The 19,954-nt window shown below is 32.9% G+C and overlaps 1 protein-coding gene across 1 annotated transcript; it reads left to right on the top strand.

Annotated features, from left to right (window-relative positions):
• Positions 1-401: 401 nt before the first annotated feature.
• LOC132715871 (adenylate kinase-like) lies at positions 402-9,310 on the top strand (the record flags this gene model as incomplete). Its single annotated transcript, XM_060698965.1, is given in 4 exon segments — positions 402-473; positions 5,952-6,070; positions 6,327-6,494; positions 8,921-9,310. Coding segments are annotated over 4 exon segments (605 nt in total), but the record flags the coding sequence as incomplete, so codon positions are not given.
• Positions 9,311-19,954: the final 10,644 nt, after the last annotated feature.

The following is a 19,954-nucleotide window of genomic DNA, read 5'->3' on the forward strand; positions in this document are numbered from 1 at the left end:
AATTCATTGTACCTCCTATATATTCTGAGGACTTCATAAAAACTGCATTAATTTCTGTAAAATGGAAAAATAAATCACTCAAGGTGATTCAAACACTTTGATAAGTGTGTAGTTTATAAGCTAGACTGTTTGAAGAACAGGTAGAGCTATTGTACTCGTCCAGATGTCGACATCACACTATGGTAAAGTTTTTGTTAGAAAGTTGGTATTATCAAACGAAATGGATTGAAAACTTATTTAAGAACATACGATAAGATCACTATCTAAGGCCCATAACTCTATACATGGATTTTGACAGAATTATGTTCCTTTTTCTATTGAAAAATACTCTTGTTTTTTACTGTTAAGCACTGAGAATAGTAAAGCACCCTGTCCTACTGACAGCTCTTGTTTTATTGCAGGTGATATGCTCAGAGCAGAGGTTTCATCTGGCTCACAGCTTGGTACCAATCTAAAAAAAATTATGGATGCTGGTACGGTAATTCTTGCTTTATTATTTTTGTGAGGTGATATTCTTAATTATTGCTAGATGGGACTTCATGAAACTTATTATGTTTGCTGACTTGAATTAGTTTCATAGTTACAGCATTAAGATTTAATTCCTGCAAGGGGTCATGATGTCTATCTTGTAAGTGGGTTATTCTAGCTTTAGAAAGGTCAGTGAGTTAATGGATTCTTGCATCATCAATTACATTACTATTATAAACTTTACAGTGCCAATCAATATCACTCAAATGAATATGGCTATTTAATGATTGTAAGGTTTTGCCCTACTTTTACTAATAGAATGCTTGGATTTGGGAATTTGTGACAGTTAATGATGCATACATTCAAACTGTCCTGAAAAGCATTTGATTGACTATTTTTTTAAACGTTGCCTTTATTTAGATATCATTTTATGTGACTGTGTCTATGAATTAAGGTCAATGACTAAGTTCGACACTTATAACTTCATCAACTGCAGGAACTACATTGTTCCTAAAAAAATTTAGCTATTGAAATTGTTTCATATTTTTCTTATGAAAGTCTTACATAATTTCACTCAGTCCCATTTAATTAATTCTGAATGTGTTTAAAGAATAAAGGGACATCACTGAGCTTTTTTTTTTTACATGACAGGACTTGAAATTTTTTTCCAGATTAATATCCCATTGATATAGGTCTAGACTGTTAACTTACAATGCACAAATTTCAGATCATTTGCTCACTCATCTTTTTTCCAGAATATTTATTCTAAATGTGAAAAAATGACCCAAAATCGGGCAAAGAATGGCACAAAAATACGATTATCAATTTTTATATGCCCGAAAAAATTTCGGGCATATTATGTTAAACCCCCTGTAAAGGTCAAGGTCACTGTAACCTGAAAACAGTTTTCGGAACATAACTTAAGATTCATTTAGCCCACTGTGTTTAAACTTCATAGTATGATTGTCCATATTGGGTAAAAGACCCCTATTGATTTTGGGGTCACAAGGTCAAAGATCACTATTACCTTAGAACTGAAAACAGTTTCCGGGGCATAACTAAAGTTCCATTTGGACCACAATATTGAAACTTCAAAGGAGGATTGTTATTTGAAGGAGGTAATACTTTATTTAATTCCCATGTCTTACAAATGCTTCATCTTAATTTTAAAAAAAAATCACTTTCGGGCATATAATGCTCAGCCTAGCGATGCTCTTGTTAAATTATTTCTAAGTATATTTCTTAATGTCTTTTGCAAATCTTTCAGTTTAAATATTGAGTTTGAAAGTTTGTACAAAACAAAATGTGTCATTCTAATTACATTGTACAGTCTTGAATTTATTTACTATATATTTAACTAAATTTTCTGAAAATTTTTCACTGACCCGAACTTATTTTTAATGGCCATGGGGCTACTGACCAGTGCTAAATTTGATGACTGTGATTTAGCCAAATAAATGTACACATATTTAACACATTCATATTAAAAGCATCAGATCCTTGTAATCTAGGGCTTTAAGGTTACATGCATTGGCAAGTTGAAATTTGATTCTTTTCAGTCCAAAAGTAATTTTTCTCTTACCACTGATTCGGAAATTATGTGGAGTTAGAAGTCAGTGATTTCATTAGGGCAGATTATCTTTAAATCATGTTTTACAAAGTAGTGTCCTATATGTTTACTAAGATTTTTTCCCCTGGTTAACCTTTTTATACGCCCGTTTGAAAAACGTGACATATTATGGGAACGCCCCTGGCGGGCAGGCGGTCGGGCGGGCGGCGTCCAATTTTGTCCGGAGCATATCTCCTACATGTATGGAGGGATTTTAATGAAACTTCATAGAAATGTTCACCACTATGAGGAGCAGTGTCGTGCACATGAACCAGGTCTCTAGGTCAAAGGTCAAGGTCACACTTAGAGCTCATTGAAAAATGCTTGTCCGGAGCAAAACTTCCACATGTATAGAGGGATTTCAATATTACTTGGCACAAATGTTCACCATTGTGAGGCGGAGTGTCGCGCGCAAAATTCAGGTCCTTGCGGCCAAGGTCAAGGTCACACATAGAGGTGAAAGTTCAGATAAAAAATATGAAGATGTGTATATGGACCATTTAGTCATCATTTATTGAGGGATTGTAACATAAATGGTCATTATCAAGACTATGGCTGTGATTCATATAATTTAGGTCAATATATACAAGGTCAAGGTCACTAAAGATGATGAAATATCCAGATTTTGTCCGGAGCATATCTCCTACATGTATTGAGGGATTTTAATGAAACTTCATAGAAATGTTCACCACTATGAGGAGCAGTGTCGCGCACATGAACCAGGTCTCTAGGTCAAAGGTCAAGGTCACACTTAGAGTTCATTGAAAAAATGCTTGTCCGGAGCAAAACTTCCACATGTATAGAGGGATTTCAATATTACTTGGCACAAATGTTCACCATTGTGAGGCGGAGTGTCGCGCGCAAGATTCAGGTCCTTGCGGCCAAGGTCAAGGTCACACATAGAGGTCAAAGTTCAGATAAAAACATGTAGATGTGTATATGGACCATTTAGTCATCATTTATTGAGGGATTGTAACACAAATGGTCATTATCAAGACTATGGCTATGATACATATAATTTAGGTCAATATATACAAGGTCAAGGTCACTAAATGATGAAATATCCAGATTTTGTCCGGAGCATATCTCCTACATGTATGGAGGGATTTCAATATTACTTGGCACAAATGTTCACCATTGTGAGGCGGAGTGTTGGGCGCAAGATTCAGGTCCTTGCGGCCAAGGTCAAGGTCACACATAGAGGTCAAAGTTCAGATAAAAATATGAAGATGTGTATATGGACCATTTAGTCATCATTTATTAAGGGATTGTAACACAAATGGTCATTATCATGACTACGGCTATGACACATGTACTTTAGGTCAATATATGCAAGGTCAAGGTCACTAAAGATGGTGAAATATCCAGATTTTGTCCGGAGCATATCTCCTACATGTATGGAAGAATTTTTATAATACTTTATGGAAATGTTCACCACCATGATATGAATTGCTCCATGCATGATCCAGGTCCCAGGTCAAAGGTCAAGGTCACACTTAGAGCTCATTGAAAAACGCTTGTCTGGAGCAAAACTTCTACATTCATAGGGGATTTCAATATAACTTGGCACAAATGTTCACCATTGTTGAGGCTGAGTGTCGCACGCAAAATTCAGATCCCTTCGACCAAAGTCAAGGTTACACATAGAGGTCAAAGTTCAGATAAAATTTGAAGATGTGTATAGGGACCATTTAGTCATCATTTATTGATGGATTGTAGCACAAATGGGTAACTATTATGACTACAGGTGTGACACATTTAATTTAGGTTAATATTTGCAAAGGTCAAGGTCACTGGAGATGATTAAATATCCAGATGTTGTCCGGAGCATATTTTCTACATGCATAGAGGAATTTTAATGTTACTTTATAGAATTGTTCACCACCATGAGACGTAGTGCCTGCACATGAACCAAGTCTCTAAGGTCAAAGGGTGAAGGTCACAGTTAGAGCTCATAGCAAAACGCTTGTCTAGAGCAAAACTTCTACATGCATAGAGGGGATTTCAAATATAATTTGGCACAAATGTTCATCATTGTGAGGCTGAGTGCCGTGCATAAAATTCAGGTCCCTGCGACCAAGGTCAAGGTCACACATCCTGTGCATATCTTCCCTAACTGATTTGTTTTTAAGGTTCATTTAACAACACAGTGCCAAGGATAAAAACTTGCTTGCTAGATAAACACTTATCCATAATGCCCCCATCTCCATCTAAAGCTTTCATAAACGGGCGTATTTTGTGACTATGGCACCTTGTTAGTATGATAAAATTATATGTGTCTGCTTCTAAAAATTCTGAGTATTATTTCTTTTAGCTTCCTTTAAGCTAACTGTGATGCCCCTGTGTCCGGCATCCATTGTTAACAGTTTTTTCTTTAATATTATATCTCACCCTGAACAGCTCAGTCCAAAGGAATGATCCTTTGGTGGTCCTCTATAAAAATTGCTCAATCTGCTGAACAAGTTGACCACAGAAGCTGAAAGTACTAAAAACCTTAACTGCTATCTCTTCAACCACTTGATTGATTTTGATGAAACTTTGCAGCAATGATCATTTGGTAGACTTTTACAATAATTGCTCAAATGGTTCTGATGGCTGTCAGAGCTAAAAAAAAAAAAAGGAGAAAGATTTGAATGACATTCTCCTCTGTAGCTTGGCTTTTAGTGTTGAAATTATACTAAAATGAACCTTATGTGGTGCTTCACTTAAAAGGTGTAAATGATTCAGGTTTAACTGAAAAAGATGGTAGCCAGAGCTTAAAAATTAAATAGAAAAAAACATTTAACAAGATCTTCTCTTTAACCACTTGGCAGATTCCAATGAAACTGTATAGCAAGAATAATTAGGAACCAATTGCTCAAATCATTTCAGACTGTTCAACTAGGAAATGTCCTGATAATTAAATCTAGACCATATTCTTTTGTGAGGGATATCTCTTTGTTTTAACTGTAATTAGATGAGTTGTTATGGTCATTGTTTTAAAACCATTTGCCTGTCACCTCTGTGGGTTCAAGGCCTGCTAGGAATCTTAGATAATTTTATGTGAGAAAGCTATTCAGAATTCAGCTAGCTTACAGAACTTCTGTGGTTTTACTATGTTGCAATCTTGTGCTTGAAATAATGCAAAGTTCTTCTGCCACCAATATAGCGGGAATGTCATCATATGACCTTTAACTGTGTTAATGTGAACTGAAACCTTACCAAAGAAAAGGAAAAATAACAATAACTGTAATGAAAATGGTTTATTTACATGAATAGAATCAAACTCTTAGTTGTTAGTATTGAATAATTGTATTACATTGTATCTGGCACTCTGCTGAAAAGTCAATTTTTACTTGTTATAACCTTGTTACAGTACTAAACAGTTGGCACATGAGCCAAATGTTCCTGTCTGTAATGTGAATATGCTTGTGATGATTGTTCCAATATTGTAAGATTTAAAGGCCCATTATGCCCCAGAAATGCTTTCATTTTTATTTCTCAAAATCACTTTATTTTTGATATTCTTTTAAAGTTTTTCAACAAGTTACTCATTGGACAATTACTTGAACTTTCTTCTTCTGTTGCATTTTGGCAATTAACTTTTATAGTGATTTAGTAGATTTGTATAGAAGTCAAAATACTACTTTGTTTTATATTTTGATACTTTTATGACATATAATTTTACATTTATCTCTATTTTCTTCAAATAACAGGCATCTGACATGCCCTAAAACCATTATTGAAACTTTGTGAATCTTATATTTAAACTTTCTAAAGAAGTCAATATTTATTCATTTCTGAGGCAAAATGTGCCTTTAACATCAATTATTAGCTTGCTGTTGTAGAAACAGTATTTTCATGTGTTCTATAACAAAATCTGTTGATGTTACAGGCCAACTGGTATCTGATCAGCTTGTGATTGATCTTATTGACACAAACCTGAATAAAGAAGAGTGCAAGAAAGGTTTTCTTCTAGATGGCTTTCCCCGTACTGTGGCCCAAGCTGAAGCTGTAAGTTTTATAACTTTTGCTTTAGGTGGAGTAATTTTGTTTTGATGCATTTATTTTATACATATGTACACACTGCAGCACAGTTTTACCATTTTTTGGTCACCATAGTTTCCTTTTCCTGAATATCTGATGAATAAATTGTTAGATTTCTGAGTAACAGCTGGATAAATTGCTAGCCCTTTTTTAAACAGCTGAATACATTTGAAGCTCCTTTTTAAACAGCTGGATATATTGTTATCTCTTTTTTTTTCAACAGCTGGATAATTTGTTAGAAAAAAGGAATACAAGTCTAACGTCTGTTATTGAATTCAAAGTGAGCAGAAGTGAGTTAGTGAAGAGAATATGTGGACGTTTAACTCACCCTGCTAGTGGGAGAATGTACCATGTAGACTTCAAGCCACCAAAGGTTCCTATGAAAGATGATGTAAGTGTGTAGTCACTGTAATTTTATTTATGTTTTTTGGCATAGGAGTGTCCAGGTATAAGTGTTTTTTAATTCAAAATTGTGTTGAAAACCCCTAACTCTTTTTGCCATCTTGCCTGATTTTGAGACAGTACAGTATGAAAATATCCCTTTAATGATGATATGATATACAATAATAATATGTTTACATTTTGAATATGATACCAACTGAATAAAGTGAAAGTTCTTGTCCATATTGCCTAATTTTTTCAAAGGTTATAAACTCCTGAAAATAAAACACTACTAAATATTTAGGAATGTTTTAAACTCCTGACAAAAAGCTGTAAAAAGCTGTAAAAAAATGGTTGACATAGTAAAGAGTATTCTCAAAATATGAATAAAAGTAGAATAGATACTTGAGAATTGGAGTTGTTTCCCTTTATTTAATACCTCCTCCAACAAAAGTTATAATAGTAGGTGGTCTGGATTTCTGACAGTCTGTGTGTGCTTCTTCTCAAAAAGCACTCCACCAATTTGAATTAAAGTTTAATCTTGACAATTCAGAATAGTCATATACTTGAGCATATTATAAGGAATATAACCTTGACTGGTAAATGACCTCTACCTTCAAGATTAGTTCCAAATAATATGCTTAAAGGCCCATTATGCCTAAGAAATGCTATCATTTGTATTTCTCAAAAACTTTTCATTTTTGGTATGGCGTTACAGTTTCCAAACATTACTCATTCCTATTTGCTTCTTTTGCTTTGCTGGTAATTGCTATAATTATAGTGAATTAGAATTTTTTGTGGAAGTTAAAATAATACTTAGTTTACATTTTTCTACCTTTTCAATACATTCCTGGGAGTTCAGCACTACTTACGTTGGTATTTAAACATGTAACATGCTCTTAATCCATTATCAAAATACTGTTTAACACATGTTTATAATGTTTAAAGAATTGTATAAATATGCATATCTGAGTCATAATGTACATGTATCTTTAAGTTGGTAATAATGGGCTATAACTTTGTTATTGGGTGTGTTCTATTGATACTTTCTCGTCATAGGTTAAGCTTGTCCTTAAGCATTATATGCCCTTTCCCTTTATGGTAATAATACTGAATTTTTATGCTCGACTATTTGAATAATTATAAGTATAGCTATCCTAGTTACCGAAGCATTGGTGTCTGCGAAACCACTTATGTTAAAGTTTGGGTACCACCTTAAATAATTGACAATTGACATATTGCTTTCAAACTTTGGACACTTGTTCACCATCATGCTGCCAACCTGTATACTGGAGGAGTAAACTCTATCAAGCATTTTTACAAAAAAATGTCCCTTTTTCGACTTAGAGTTTACGTAGTTTGCGTACGACCTCAAATATTTTCAAAGTCCATTGGCGTATGGCTTAAAAACTTTTCACACTTGTTTACTATCATGCCTCCAAGCTTTAGACAGGAGGAGGTAACTCTATCAAGCATTTTGACAGAACTATGACCATTTTCAACATAGAATTTATGTTAAAGATTGCAAACCACCTCAAATATTTTTCAAGTCCATTGACATCTAGCTTTTAAACAAGTTAAAGTTTTATACACTTTTTTAAGAGCATAATCGGTCTATATCCAAGGCTTATAACTCTAATATGGATTTGAAAAAAATGGCCCTTTTCTGAATTTTTGCATTATTAAGGCTCTTTTACTATCCAGCCCGAAGAATAGTCAAGTGTGCTGTCCTACCGACAGCTTTTGTTCTAACATTTGCCATAACTTTGAAATTGATAGACAGATTTTATTCCAATTTAGACAAATTATTACTTTCTACAAAACTGTCATGTTGAGTTTCCAGGTATGACCTTTAAATTACCATGACAGTTACAACCAAATCCTTGAATTTTTGAAGTTGAAAACCATAACCTAAAGATGGTTATATCTTAACGGAAACTGGTAGTTTGTAACATATATAAAAAGGCCTGGTGGTTTTATGTGTAGTTCCCTCCTCTGAACCTTTTAATATATAGTATATTTGTTGATTGTTCAAGTTTTATCCAGTTTTTTAACAGAGTCTTGAATGTTGCTTACAATACACATAGCTCAATAGGGAGAACAATGCAGTTACAATACAGGGGCTGGTGGTTTGATTCTCATGCGAGGCAAAAATTCTTAATGACAATTGATTGCAGACATTGAGTCTTATTATAATGTTCATTTGTGTCTTATTAGTGGCAGTGATTCAGAAATCACAAGTAGTGTGTCACTTGAAGAGGAATTGGTTATAACTGGTTAGTTGTCAAGAAAAAATCTGGTTTGGTGTATTGGCAGTGAAGATAAGATTCAATAATGTGTGTTACAAAACAGAAAAACAAACATACTAATTGAGTGCTAATTGAAACTCTACCAAAATGCAAGCAAAGCTACAATTTTGTTTTTTGTATTGCACAGGTGACTGGTGAAGATTTGATTCGCCGTTCTGATGACACTGAGGAAAAACTTACTAAACGCATGGAGGTCTATGATCAACAGACAAAACCAGTTGTTGATTACTACTACAGGAAGAATATTCTTTCAAATGTCGATGCTGATAAGCCTCCGGAGAAAGTTGGCATTGCTGTTATGCAGAATATTTTTACAAATATAAGACAGAGAATGCGCGTTTCATTACCTACATCATCTGCTGAAGATTCGTAACATACTTGTTCATAGAAACATTAAATCATTCCTGAGTATTACAGGTCACATATGTACAACACCTTTTTGGTTTTTATCATAAATTTCAAGTTAGTGTTTATGTTTAAATTATGAACAGTTTGATTAAAAAGTATGTTTTGACCACCTGTGTATTCTTTTTTTTAGACAGTGGAATATTATAAGTCCATATTTTATAAGCAATGCTTTTCCTTCGCAAATTCTTAATTATGTTTTTATGCCCCTAGGCAAATACTAGCAGTAATTGAACCATCAGTCTGTCCATCAGTTTAAATATATAGATGCTTAAGGGTCTATGGGAACAATAGGTAACATTAAATTTCCTTTGATGCTATTCATTCAGTAAGCTTTTGTGAGACTTCTTTTTCTCTGACGTGGCTAAAAGAGCTGGAGAGAAAACAAAAAAGAAGCCACTTAAATACAAAACTGAGCAAGTCTGTCTGTCTGTTAACCTAAAACAGCAAGTTTGATTTTACTTAAGTTCTACCTGTACCATTGGCTTGATAATTTACACAACTATATCCGTACCAATGGCTTCATAATTTACACACCAAAAATCAATACAAAGTACATGATCTGGGAAAGTTAAATAACTATGGCTTGACTGTAAGAAATATATGGAGAGCTGTCCTACCGCCCAAGTGTCGACGTCCAGATTTCAGATTAAAGTTTTGGTGCAGTAAAATAAATAACTTTATATAACTTTAACTTTTTCATTTCTTAAGGTATTAACTTCAAACTTCAAATATATGTTTGTCATCATCAACCACATCATATGTGTTAATGTTCATAACTCTTGCACCAATATTTTCAGATTTATCTCCCCTTGAACTTAGAATTTTCCTTGAAATTTATTTTTACTGTTACTTCTTTATTTCTTAAGGGATCATTTAATACTTAAATTATATTTTCCTTATCATTAACCACATCTTATGTGACAAGGTCCATAACTCTAGCACCAATTTTGTAAGAATGATCTCCCCATTTATTTAGATTTTTTTACTTGGAAAATGTTATTTTTTACAATAAATTCTTTAGTTTTAAAGTTATCTACCTCAAACTTCAAAAAGATATTACTTTTCTTCAACCACATCTATGATATCTACCTCAATCTTCAAATACACATTCCTTATCATCAACCACATCTTATGTGACAAGGTTCATAACTCTTGAAGCAATATTTTCAGATTAATCTCCCTTTAAACTTGGAATTTTCTGAAGAAATATTTTAACTTCTTTACTTTTTAGATGAGGTATCTACTTCAAACTTCAGTACAAATAATCATAACTGAAATTAATGGAAGATGCCTGTAAACAAATATTTTAAAAAAAGAAGAAAAAAAGGCGAAATACCGGTCCAGTATAATTATATCCATGTGTCTTTGACAAGCTACATTTTATTATTTCTAATAAGAATATTTGACTCAAAAAGCATCAACTGTGTTTGATTTCTTTAGATTTAGTTTTTGACTATATCAATACATAAACAATTATCACCTGATACGAGTTACGAGACCTTCTTACTGAAGCAGAAGAAACAAGTATATAAGTACAAGGATATATGTCCAAGAAGGCACCACAAAAGGGCGCTTGAAGGAAGGGAGGGACATGTAAAATAAGAAATAATAACTTAAAGTACCTCGATGGCTTAAAAGAAGGCAGAAAATAAGAAATCCCAAACAAGGGCTCGATGATTCACATTCAGCGAGACAGAAGACGAAAATTAAAACAATTCAGTCCAAAAGGCTTTTTAAGAACTGTCCATCAATGTGTCTTCTACTTGGTCCCTCAGACGAATTCAAGAGGAAAGTGTTGCGTCCAACTGTAAAGGAACTGAACACCAAGCATGTGGTATGTCTTAAAATAATTGGGTCATAGCCTTTTTAATAAAACGTTTGATATTTTATCGAAGGCAGCAGAAAAATTACTATGAACCATGATCCTACTCGGGCTTGCTTATACCCAATCGTAAAAGAGTTTTTAAATTACAAATAGATTTTAGAATTTAAACTTAATTACAATGGTAGAACTTTGTCAACTATTACGCTAGAGATAGCTCGCCGTGTTGAAGAAAATTGCCAGCCATAAATAATTGTGTTCATTAACCCCTTGACACTACTGCACGCCATATCAAATCGAATAATAGTGAGAAATAGAAACCCCATATATTATGTAGTATGAGGTACATCTCCACCTAAATGAGGATAGTTAACGATATTAAAATCAAAGTCATTTTTTTTATCACTACAGTATTGTTAACGATAGAAATGTTTAAAACAGGACGTAGCAACGTCTGAAGTGTTAGCGTTGGATATACATGTATTTAAATAACCTTTTTATCAAAATTAGGATTGTTCATGTTAAGGATAGCAGGAAGTGAGGAGAGATATTTAACATAACATCCTTATCGTAGCAATATAAACAAAATCAGCTATCAGGGGTGCACAATTAATTCCAGTTGGAATGCCTGTTATCTGTTTGAAAACTGTATTACCAAATCTGACATAAATGTTATTTAATAAAAAACGAGGATGCTTTACAAAATTCGTCACATATCTACAGTGTATATTGTAAAATGATGCAATATCACAAGCAAGAAAAGAAACTTTATGTCGAGCTGTTGGAAAAGATTTTTTTTAATTAAAGACAGTCATTTTCATGTGGCAATGTTGATTTATCTGAAACAAACAAGAAAATAATTTCTCTTTCTTGTCAAAGAAAATGTGTGCCTATTTAGAAAATTTATCTTCAATCATAAGTGAAATAATACCTCTCTCATACTCTCGATGTCATTTGATATTTTATCGAATTAAACGAATTCATGATATTCCCTTCTCGGACGACTCTTGTCAGTATGTTTTGTCACATAATTAATCAAATACCAAAATGACCTGCCAAAGAGTCATTGACCATATAACACAGTTTAACGAAAGAGTCATTCACCATCAAACATGAAATAAGTAAATGGAGAATGTTCGCTTTGTTCATTATTTAGTTTTTTTGTTTTGTTTACTTTGTCTTATACAAAATATGACATTTTTGCTTTTAAATATACAGTGAATACTGTAAGGCAATTTAATTCTAAGAGTATAACATATACTTCCATTTTACAGCACATGCAGTCACCCTCTTTGAAAACAAATAATCACATAAACACGTACAATTTAATGTAATTAAATATATAGGCTTACACATTTATTTAAAAACTGATATTGAAAATGGATAATGGACATTATTTATAGTTTCATTAAACATATTTATTTAGAGCCCTTTTTTGAAACAAATACTTGCAAATCACTTTCACTGCCGTTAACTAACCAGTAATGGTGACATATGAGGAAACATGGCCGTGACCCAAGTAGGGTATAATCCCTGGGTTGAAGGACAGACACTTTTACCACTAGGCCACTGCTCCCCTGCTAAAATGACAACATTGTTAATTTTTACACAGTCTCTTAAATCATGTTCAACTTCCGTTAAAGCAGGTATGTTTTGTTTTGAGCTCTACATAATTTAAATTCACTGAAATCCTGGCCGTTTATTTGGCCGTTTATTTTTAAAGAAAAGATCAACTTTACTTGTTCTGCTATACGGTATTCAGTTTCCCATACATAGTTTGTACATTCTTTTTTTCAAATAAGATATATAAGAATTTCATATATTTCAATAAATATAAATTTCTGCGATAAAATATTTTACTTTCTGTGATTTGGTCTACTATTTTTTTTTAGTTTATTCAGCTGTACGGGAATATCTAAGCTGTATAGACAGGACTGATTTTGAGAATTTGGCTCCCTATATTAAGATGCTAGTGGCATTTTGTAGTACAAGTGGTATCTTGGTGTATTTTACCTATTTAATGTATGCTGTATCCGATAAAGGTTGATACCGAATTGAAAAACTTGATCTTGACCATTAGAATTGGCCATTTAAAATGGCCGCCAAATTTCTTTATCATAATGATATATCAATTAAAACTTTTAAGGAAAAAGGAAGAGCCTGAAATTTGTCACAAAACATGTTTAGGTTAAAACAAATTAGACACCAAAACAGAATTAAAAACACAAAACAATCCAATATGGCCGAATAATCCAAGATGGCGGTAGAAGTAATATTAAAGATAGTACTTAAAACTTTAAGGCATTTAAACATATGAGACCTATATTTAGGGTTTATCTGCTATATAGAGAGCTTTCATGTATTTTATCTGGTACTATATGCAAGGATATAGAGTGGCTACTCAGATTCCAACAGCGTGCGTATGTGTGAGGGGGTTTAAATGTGTGCATGCAAAATATACATTAATTAAAGGCACCTGTCTCTGACTACTTTTGGGTTTTAGAGTTCGTTTTTCTGTTATCGGTTGTCGTCTCTGTTCGCTTGTTCTTTTGTTATCGGTTATTGGTCGTGATTTTCGTTTTTCAATTTGTCATGGTCTCAGTTGTTTTGTTGTCAGATGTTCCGATTTCTCGTCTCTGTTCTTCTGTCATCGGTTCTCGTATCTATTCTGCTGTAATCAGTCTTGGTCTCCGTTTTTTAGTCATCGTCTTCCGTCTCGGTTATCGGTCCTCGTCTCTATTTTTCTGTAATGAATCCTCGTCTCCGTTGTCTTGTTGCCAGTTCTTCTTTTCGTTTGTTGTCAGTTCTGCTGATATCGGTCCCTGTAACTGTTATTCTGTTATCAGTCGTCACTGTTCGGTTCTTGTACTTCAGTTCTTCTATTATCGGATCTTGTCTCTATTGTTCTGTTATTGGTCTATGTCTCTGTTCGGTTGTTGTCAGTTCTTCTGTTAACGGTCCCTGTCTCTGTTGTTCTGTTATCGGTCATCGTCTCTATTAGCTTGTTGTCAGTTGCTGTTATCTGTCCCTGTCTGTGTGTTCAGTTCTACTGTTATCGGTCCCTGTCTTTGATCGCTTGTTGTGAGTTTTTCTGTTATCAGTCTCTTCTTCTGTTATCGGTCATCTCCTCTGTTTGCTAGTTGTCAGTTTCTGTCATCTGTCTTTGTCTGTGTTAGCTTTTTGTCAGTTCTTCTGTTATCGGTCCCTGTCTCTGTTCTTCTGTTATCGGTCATCGTCTCTGTTAGCTCGTTGTCAGTTTCTGTTATCTGTCGCTGTCTGTGTTCGGTTGTTGTTAATTCTTCTGTAATCGGTCCCTGTCTCTGTTCGCTTGTTGTCAGTTCATGTCTCCATTCTTCCTTCTGTTATCGGTCGTCTTCGGTCTTGTACTTTCGGTACTTGTTTCCTGTTCCGTTAAGGTCTTTTCTTGTATCTATCGTTGCCGTCATTCTTTGTTGATGTCCTGGTTTTGTCAGTCTTGAAGTCATTTATTCGTTCAGTGGAGTAGCGGGGGATCGAACTCACGACCCCTTGATTTGAAAGCAGACAGTGTTACCACTGCACCATAGCGCCCGCTCTGAATAATAACCATTTTTGAAAGCCCTTTATACATTAAATACTATTTCAATGGCTAACAAAGAGTGTATTACAATTATATTTTAACACCTCTTCTATGTAGCCAAACCACGTGACTTTTATAAATGGACAAAGAAAATATTACTCGATTTATTACAAGTCATATTTTTAAAGATAACTTTGCAGTTACTTTAAGATATTCCGGACATTTATTGGAGGGTACCCGGAATTCTGTATATCAAATGATGTGATAATCTTCTTGTAGAATTTTCTCAAAACCGTGACTGAATTACAAAATTTTCGAGAGCTGCCATGGTATAGCAAGCACACGTAGCAATCTCCCGGTTTCAGACATTTCAAGACTCGATGAAAATATGGTGTTGTTTTTGTTGTTATCAAAAACTTACATGCAGCATACATGTGTAATGCTCACAATGTGCTGAAAAACGGCTCTTTATTTATTTCATCATTTCAGCAAGTGACACATTTTATATAAGAATGGGACAGAAATGTTGTTCTAACCATTTAAAAATTTAATTAGGATTTGTAAATTTGTAAGTTGGATATTTTTTACTTAGTTTGCTCAACACGTAAATAACATTTTTATATATAAACCTGAGGTACAGAAAATAGACAGAAAACAACTGTCATAGATTGAGATAGAGCCACAGTGTCGTAGATGTTTGGGTTAAAAAAGGAGTTTTTGATCCTGATAATGTTTAAAGTACAGGATAAACATATTACGAGCCTATATTCTTAAAATTTTGCACTGCCTTAATTCAATTTTATTAATACGTGCAATTATGTAATTATGATGTCTGTTAATAGTTTCTGGAGAAAAGGCTTAACAAAGGTGGTATCATTTATTTTGAAGATAACTTTTATAATGTGTCACATGTCGCCTTTAAAAAGATTTTTTTTCGGGGGGGGGGGGGGGTGCGCATACTTAGTCCCGCTTTTGCATGTTGAACATATATATTTTATTTGTTTGTATACACAGCCTAATTGCTTATTTTGTATAGTCTTATTTTATTGACCTGTCAATTATGTTTACATTACAATACTCATTGAAATATTAGATTCCACTTCGATTTCGTAAGTTTACGAGAATTAATATGGAGTACATGTATATAGAGGATATTTGTTTGTTGGTGTGTAAGATGAAATTTTATTAAAAACAGTATTCCCACGAGTGGCGTAGCCACGAGTGTGAATACTGTTTTTTAAAGTTCACTCGATGAAATAAAATTACATCTGACACAACAAACAAACAAACACATTTTCTTTTTATTTTATGCTTAAAAATAAGTAAAAACGAAATTTCCTTGATATTAACTCTAAAATTAAAATCTGTTTTCCCCACTGGTAGCCTCTATTATGTACATGTTATGAATTTCTCATAAAATACAAGAAGTCTTGGGCTGAAAAAAAGTTCGACAATCAACGTTAAATTGCGATGATATTCTTCATTTCATTTAAAAAATATGAATTATCGTTTATTTTAAGAATAAAAATAAGAATAAAAACAAACAATTTTAGTAGGAGAAAATGTCCAACCATCAATCCATATTTCTGTTACTTACTGCGAATTTATATCAGACCTGGCTCTGTTAATGTAAGCGGCGGCCATTTTTTAAAGTTGTGTATTTCACGGAAGGAAAATAATTGTGTTTGATTCAGAGGGATACCATTTGGATTTGTTAGTCATACACCATTTTAAAAGACAGAAAACTTATTTGACAATAAATAAGTGTTGACAGATGTGTAAACATTTAAAAAGTGGCTAGGAAATCGGAAACTTGGAATTGTTGAATGGCTGCCTTATTTCGTTTTAACGAAATATAAAATCTTAATTACGAAATATTGATTCGTTATTACGAAATATTTATTCAGTGGTTATATTTATTAAGAAGGATTTTGAAACTAAGTTTATTGTTAAATATAAGTCAAGTAAACAAAACATAAAAATTGATTTTTTTTCTTAGTCTTATAGTAATACCTTAACGCGCTTGTTAATCAGTACTGTATATAACTGTTAATTGAGCCATTAAAATCTCATTAAAATCTGATCATATTGAATAATCATTTGATTTTGACAAGAATAATTAATTAAAAAAATAGTCTTAATGACCTATTTTAGTATTTTTAAGCGGCCATTTTGAATTGACCTTTTGAAGGACAAGGTCAATTTTATTTTCTTGGTCTCCACCCTCATCGCCTTCAGCATTCTCATATTAGGTACAAACACTCAAGATATAACTTGTACTATAGAATGCCTCTCGCATTCATACTTTCATAAAATCAGTCCTGTTTTGTAAGAGCTGGCGCACTTGATGTCATGCTATGTTTTTTAAAAATATGATATGAAAGCAAAGCATTCTTTATGTCAATATATATTGTCAATGTATTGCTCAAATAGCAAAAGATCCGTTTATGGAATGATGGTACTACAATACAAAATTATAGCAGTCCATAACACAGCACGCTACTATTCTCAGTGTTTGGCAGTTCAAGGTAAGTCAGACTTACAACACGTGTGCCCATAATGTTAGATAATCACAGAGAAGTTTCAACTCATTCCTTCCATATAATTCGAATAATCAAACTAGTCAGAAAATGAAAGTTACTACATAAGTATAGTTAAATTTGTTTAACTTTCTCTATACATGTATAACATAATGACCTGTTTTGTTAGATAATGTATACCGGATGGTCTCTGTAATGCAGGGATAGGTATTATAGAAACGTGAAATGTCAATATACTCATACATGTACTTCTATTGTAATAAAATAACCAGACACTGTTTTGGGATAGTAATCTTTCCTTATACATGCATAATATAATGACCTTTTTTCCTACAAATGTATACTAAGTGCTCTTTATTGATTGGTAAGGTAAATATATAAAACGTGATATGTCAATGTACTGTACTTTTATTATAATTACAGAACGTATTGCTACAGGTTTTATCTGATAACCTGTTTATAAACGGTTTAGTCACTTGTTTTGCTGTAAGAGTAAATTTACGTTTGTCCGTTTCCAACAATGTATGTCTTTATTTTTCCAAATTGTGTTTTCATATATGTGGTATTATAATCGATGAGAAATACAAATGTAAGAATATACGCGTATATTAATTATAGAATATAAATAGATATTGAACGTGCGTAAAAGATGTTGTACTATCCATAATAGACTCAATCACAACGAGTCTGCAATTTTCAATTTTTATTGCTTTCTCGTGATCTTACCCTGTCTAGATTCTATTTGCTTTGATACCCTAAACACATGTTCCGTTAAATTCACAGATCCTGTAGCAAAGGTAGCCAAAGATTTTATTTAATTATTGCCCTTGTTTGTTGAATCTAGCGCAAATTCCTTATACATCACGTAAATACTTATACAGGAAATGAGACAATGGTGCTATTTTTTATTATTGGATGATAAATGTCTGCAATTTATTCCTAGGGATAAACGTGTCGTAATGGTTTTGTTTTGTTTGAATAGACAGAAAAAAACTGATGCATTACTTACAGGACATAGAATAAATGAGACACTTTACCTATCAGAGACAATAACTGTTGAAATCCAAAGTCGATGATGTGCTGTATTAGGGCACTATAAATTGAACATAAAATACTTAGAGTGTTATATTCTTTCCTGCATTTCGAGGAGATAAACGTGTCGTAATGGTTTTGTTTTGTTTAAATAGACGGAAAAAACTGATGCATTACTTACAGGACATAGAATAAATGAGACACTTTACCTATCAGAGACAATAACTGTTGAAATCCAAAGTCGATGATGTGCTGTATTAGGACACTATAAATTGAACATAAAAATACTTTGAGTGTTATATTCTTTCCTGCATTTCGAGGGGATAAACGTGTCGTAAATGATTTTGTTTTGTTTACATAGACGAAAAAACTGATGCATTACTTACAGGACATAGAATAAATGAGACACTTTACCTATAAGAGACAATAACTGTTTAAATCCAAAGTCGATGATGTGCTGTATTAGGACACTATAAATTGAACATAAAATACTTTGAGTGTTATATTCTTTCCTGCATTTCGAGGGGATAAACGTGTCGTTATGGTTTTGTTTTGTTTAAATGGACGGAAAAACTGATGCATTACTTACAGGACAGAGAATAAATGAGACACTTTACCTATCAGAGACAATAACTGTTGAAATCCAAAGTCGATGATGTGCTGTATTAGGACACTATAAATTGAACAGAAAAAGACTTTGAGTGTTATATTCTTTCATGCATTTCGATCTTTCATGGGCAAGCCGTTGTTCATAATGCTTAGTTCTTGTTGGTTGGAGGAGCAGTATCAAGAGTGTTTCTGGCTTTACGAGTACATCTTTCAACCAAAACGAACTTAAAAAAAAATCTGTAATTCAACCTATAAAACATACAAAATAAGAAAATATTAAATATTTTGTTATTGTTTATTTCCAAATCACATATTCTAAATACATATTATGCATAGTAGTGAACATGAGCTAAGAAGTGTTTAAGAGTTTCCTTGCAAATAATAGAAAGTTGGAATTTTACATGTATAAGTTTCTAAAGTCGGTAGCCATTGTAAAAATGTTTGAGGACAAACCACAAGAATGACTAAATAGACTTTGGTTTAGGCGAATATATAATGCTTATGAAATAAATATATTTGATTTTATTATTATTCTCCCGACAAAAATGAACAAAAAAGTATAAATTTTGTAATTACTGCGCCGAAACAGTTACAACGAAACGCCTTGTGACTGCTTCTCCACTGTCAAGACTGTATATGCATCCTTTGAATGTGTATGCCTTGATTATTGATATACAGTATGCAATCATGTATGGAATGAAATTGTGAATCTAATGGATTTAATAATGAAAGACCGATTAAGATTTTACAGGAAACTAAGTTCACATGGGACTTTTTACTGTAAACCCGTACTGTTGTGTTATTTTATAAACAATAAATGAGATAGGACTATGAAAGAATAATGCGTTTAACAATATCAATGCATTATCTTTAACTTAATTACAACATACATTGATTGAAGAAGTACTGTAGAAAAGTGATTAAGGTGGGTGTTTTCATCAAATGTATTAATTATAGAATGTTCATTGAACACCAAACGATCTCAGTGCTATAACTGCAATGTAAAATAGTTGTTTGAAAAAAAAAAATCTGAAAATAAGACGCAAAATGATAATAAAAATTATTATTAATATTAAATGAATGCTAACTTATGTATGCAATTATTGTTGATCATTGATTAGATAGTTAATAACAAAATTATGCACAAAGTGAACATCTCATTCGTTCTTTTGTAGTCTAAACAATGAACTG

Source organism: Ruditapes philippinarum, unplaced genomic scaffold (genome assembly GCF_026571515.1).
Source record: "Ruditapes philippinarum isolate M1 unplaced genomic scaffold, ASM2657151v2 ctg6675_1_1_1_1, whole genome shotgun sequence".
Classification (NCBI taxonomy): Eukaryota; Metazoa; Mollusca; class Bivalvia; order Venerida; family Veneridae; genus Ruditapes; species Ruditapes philippinarum.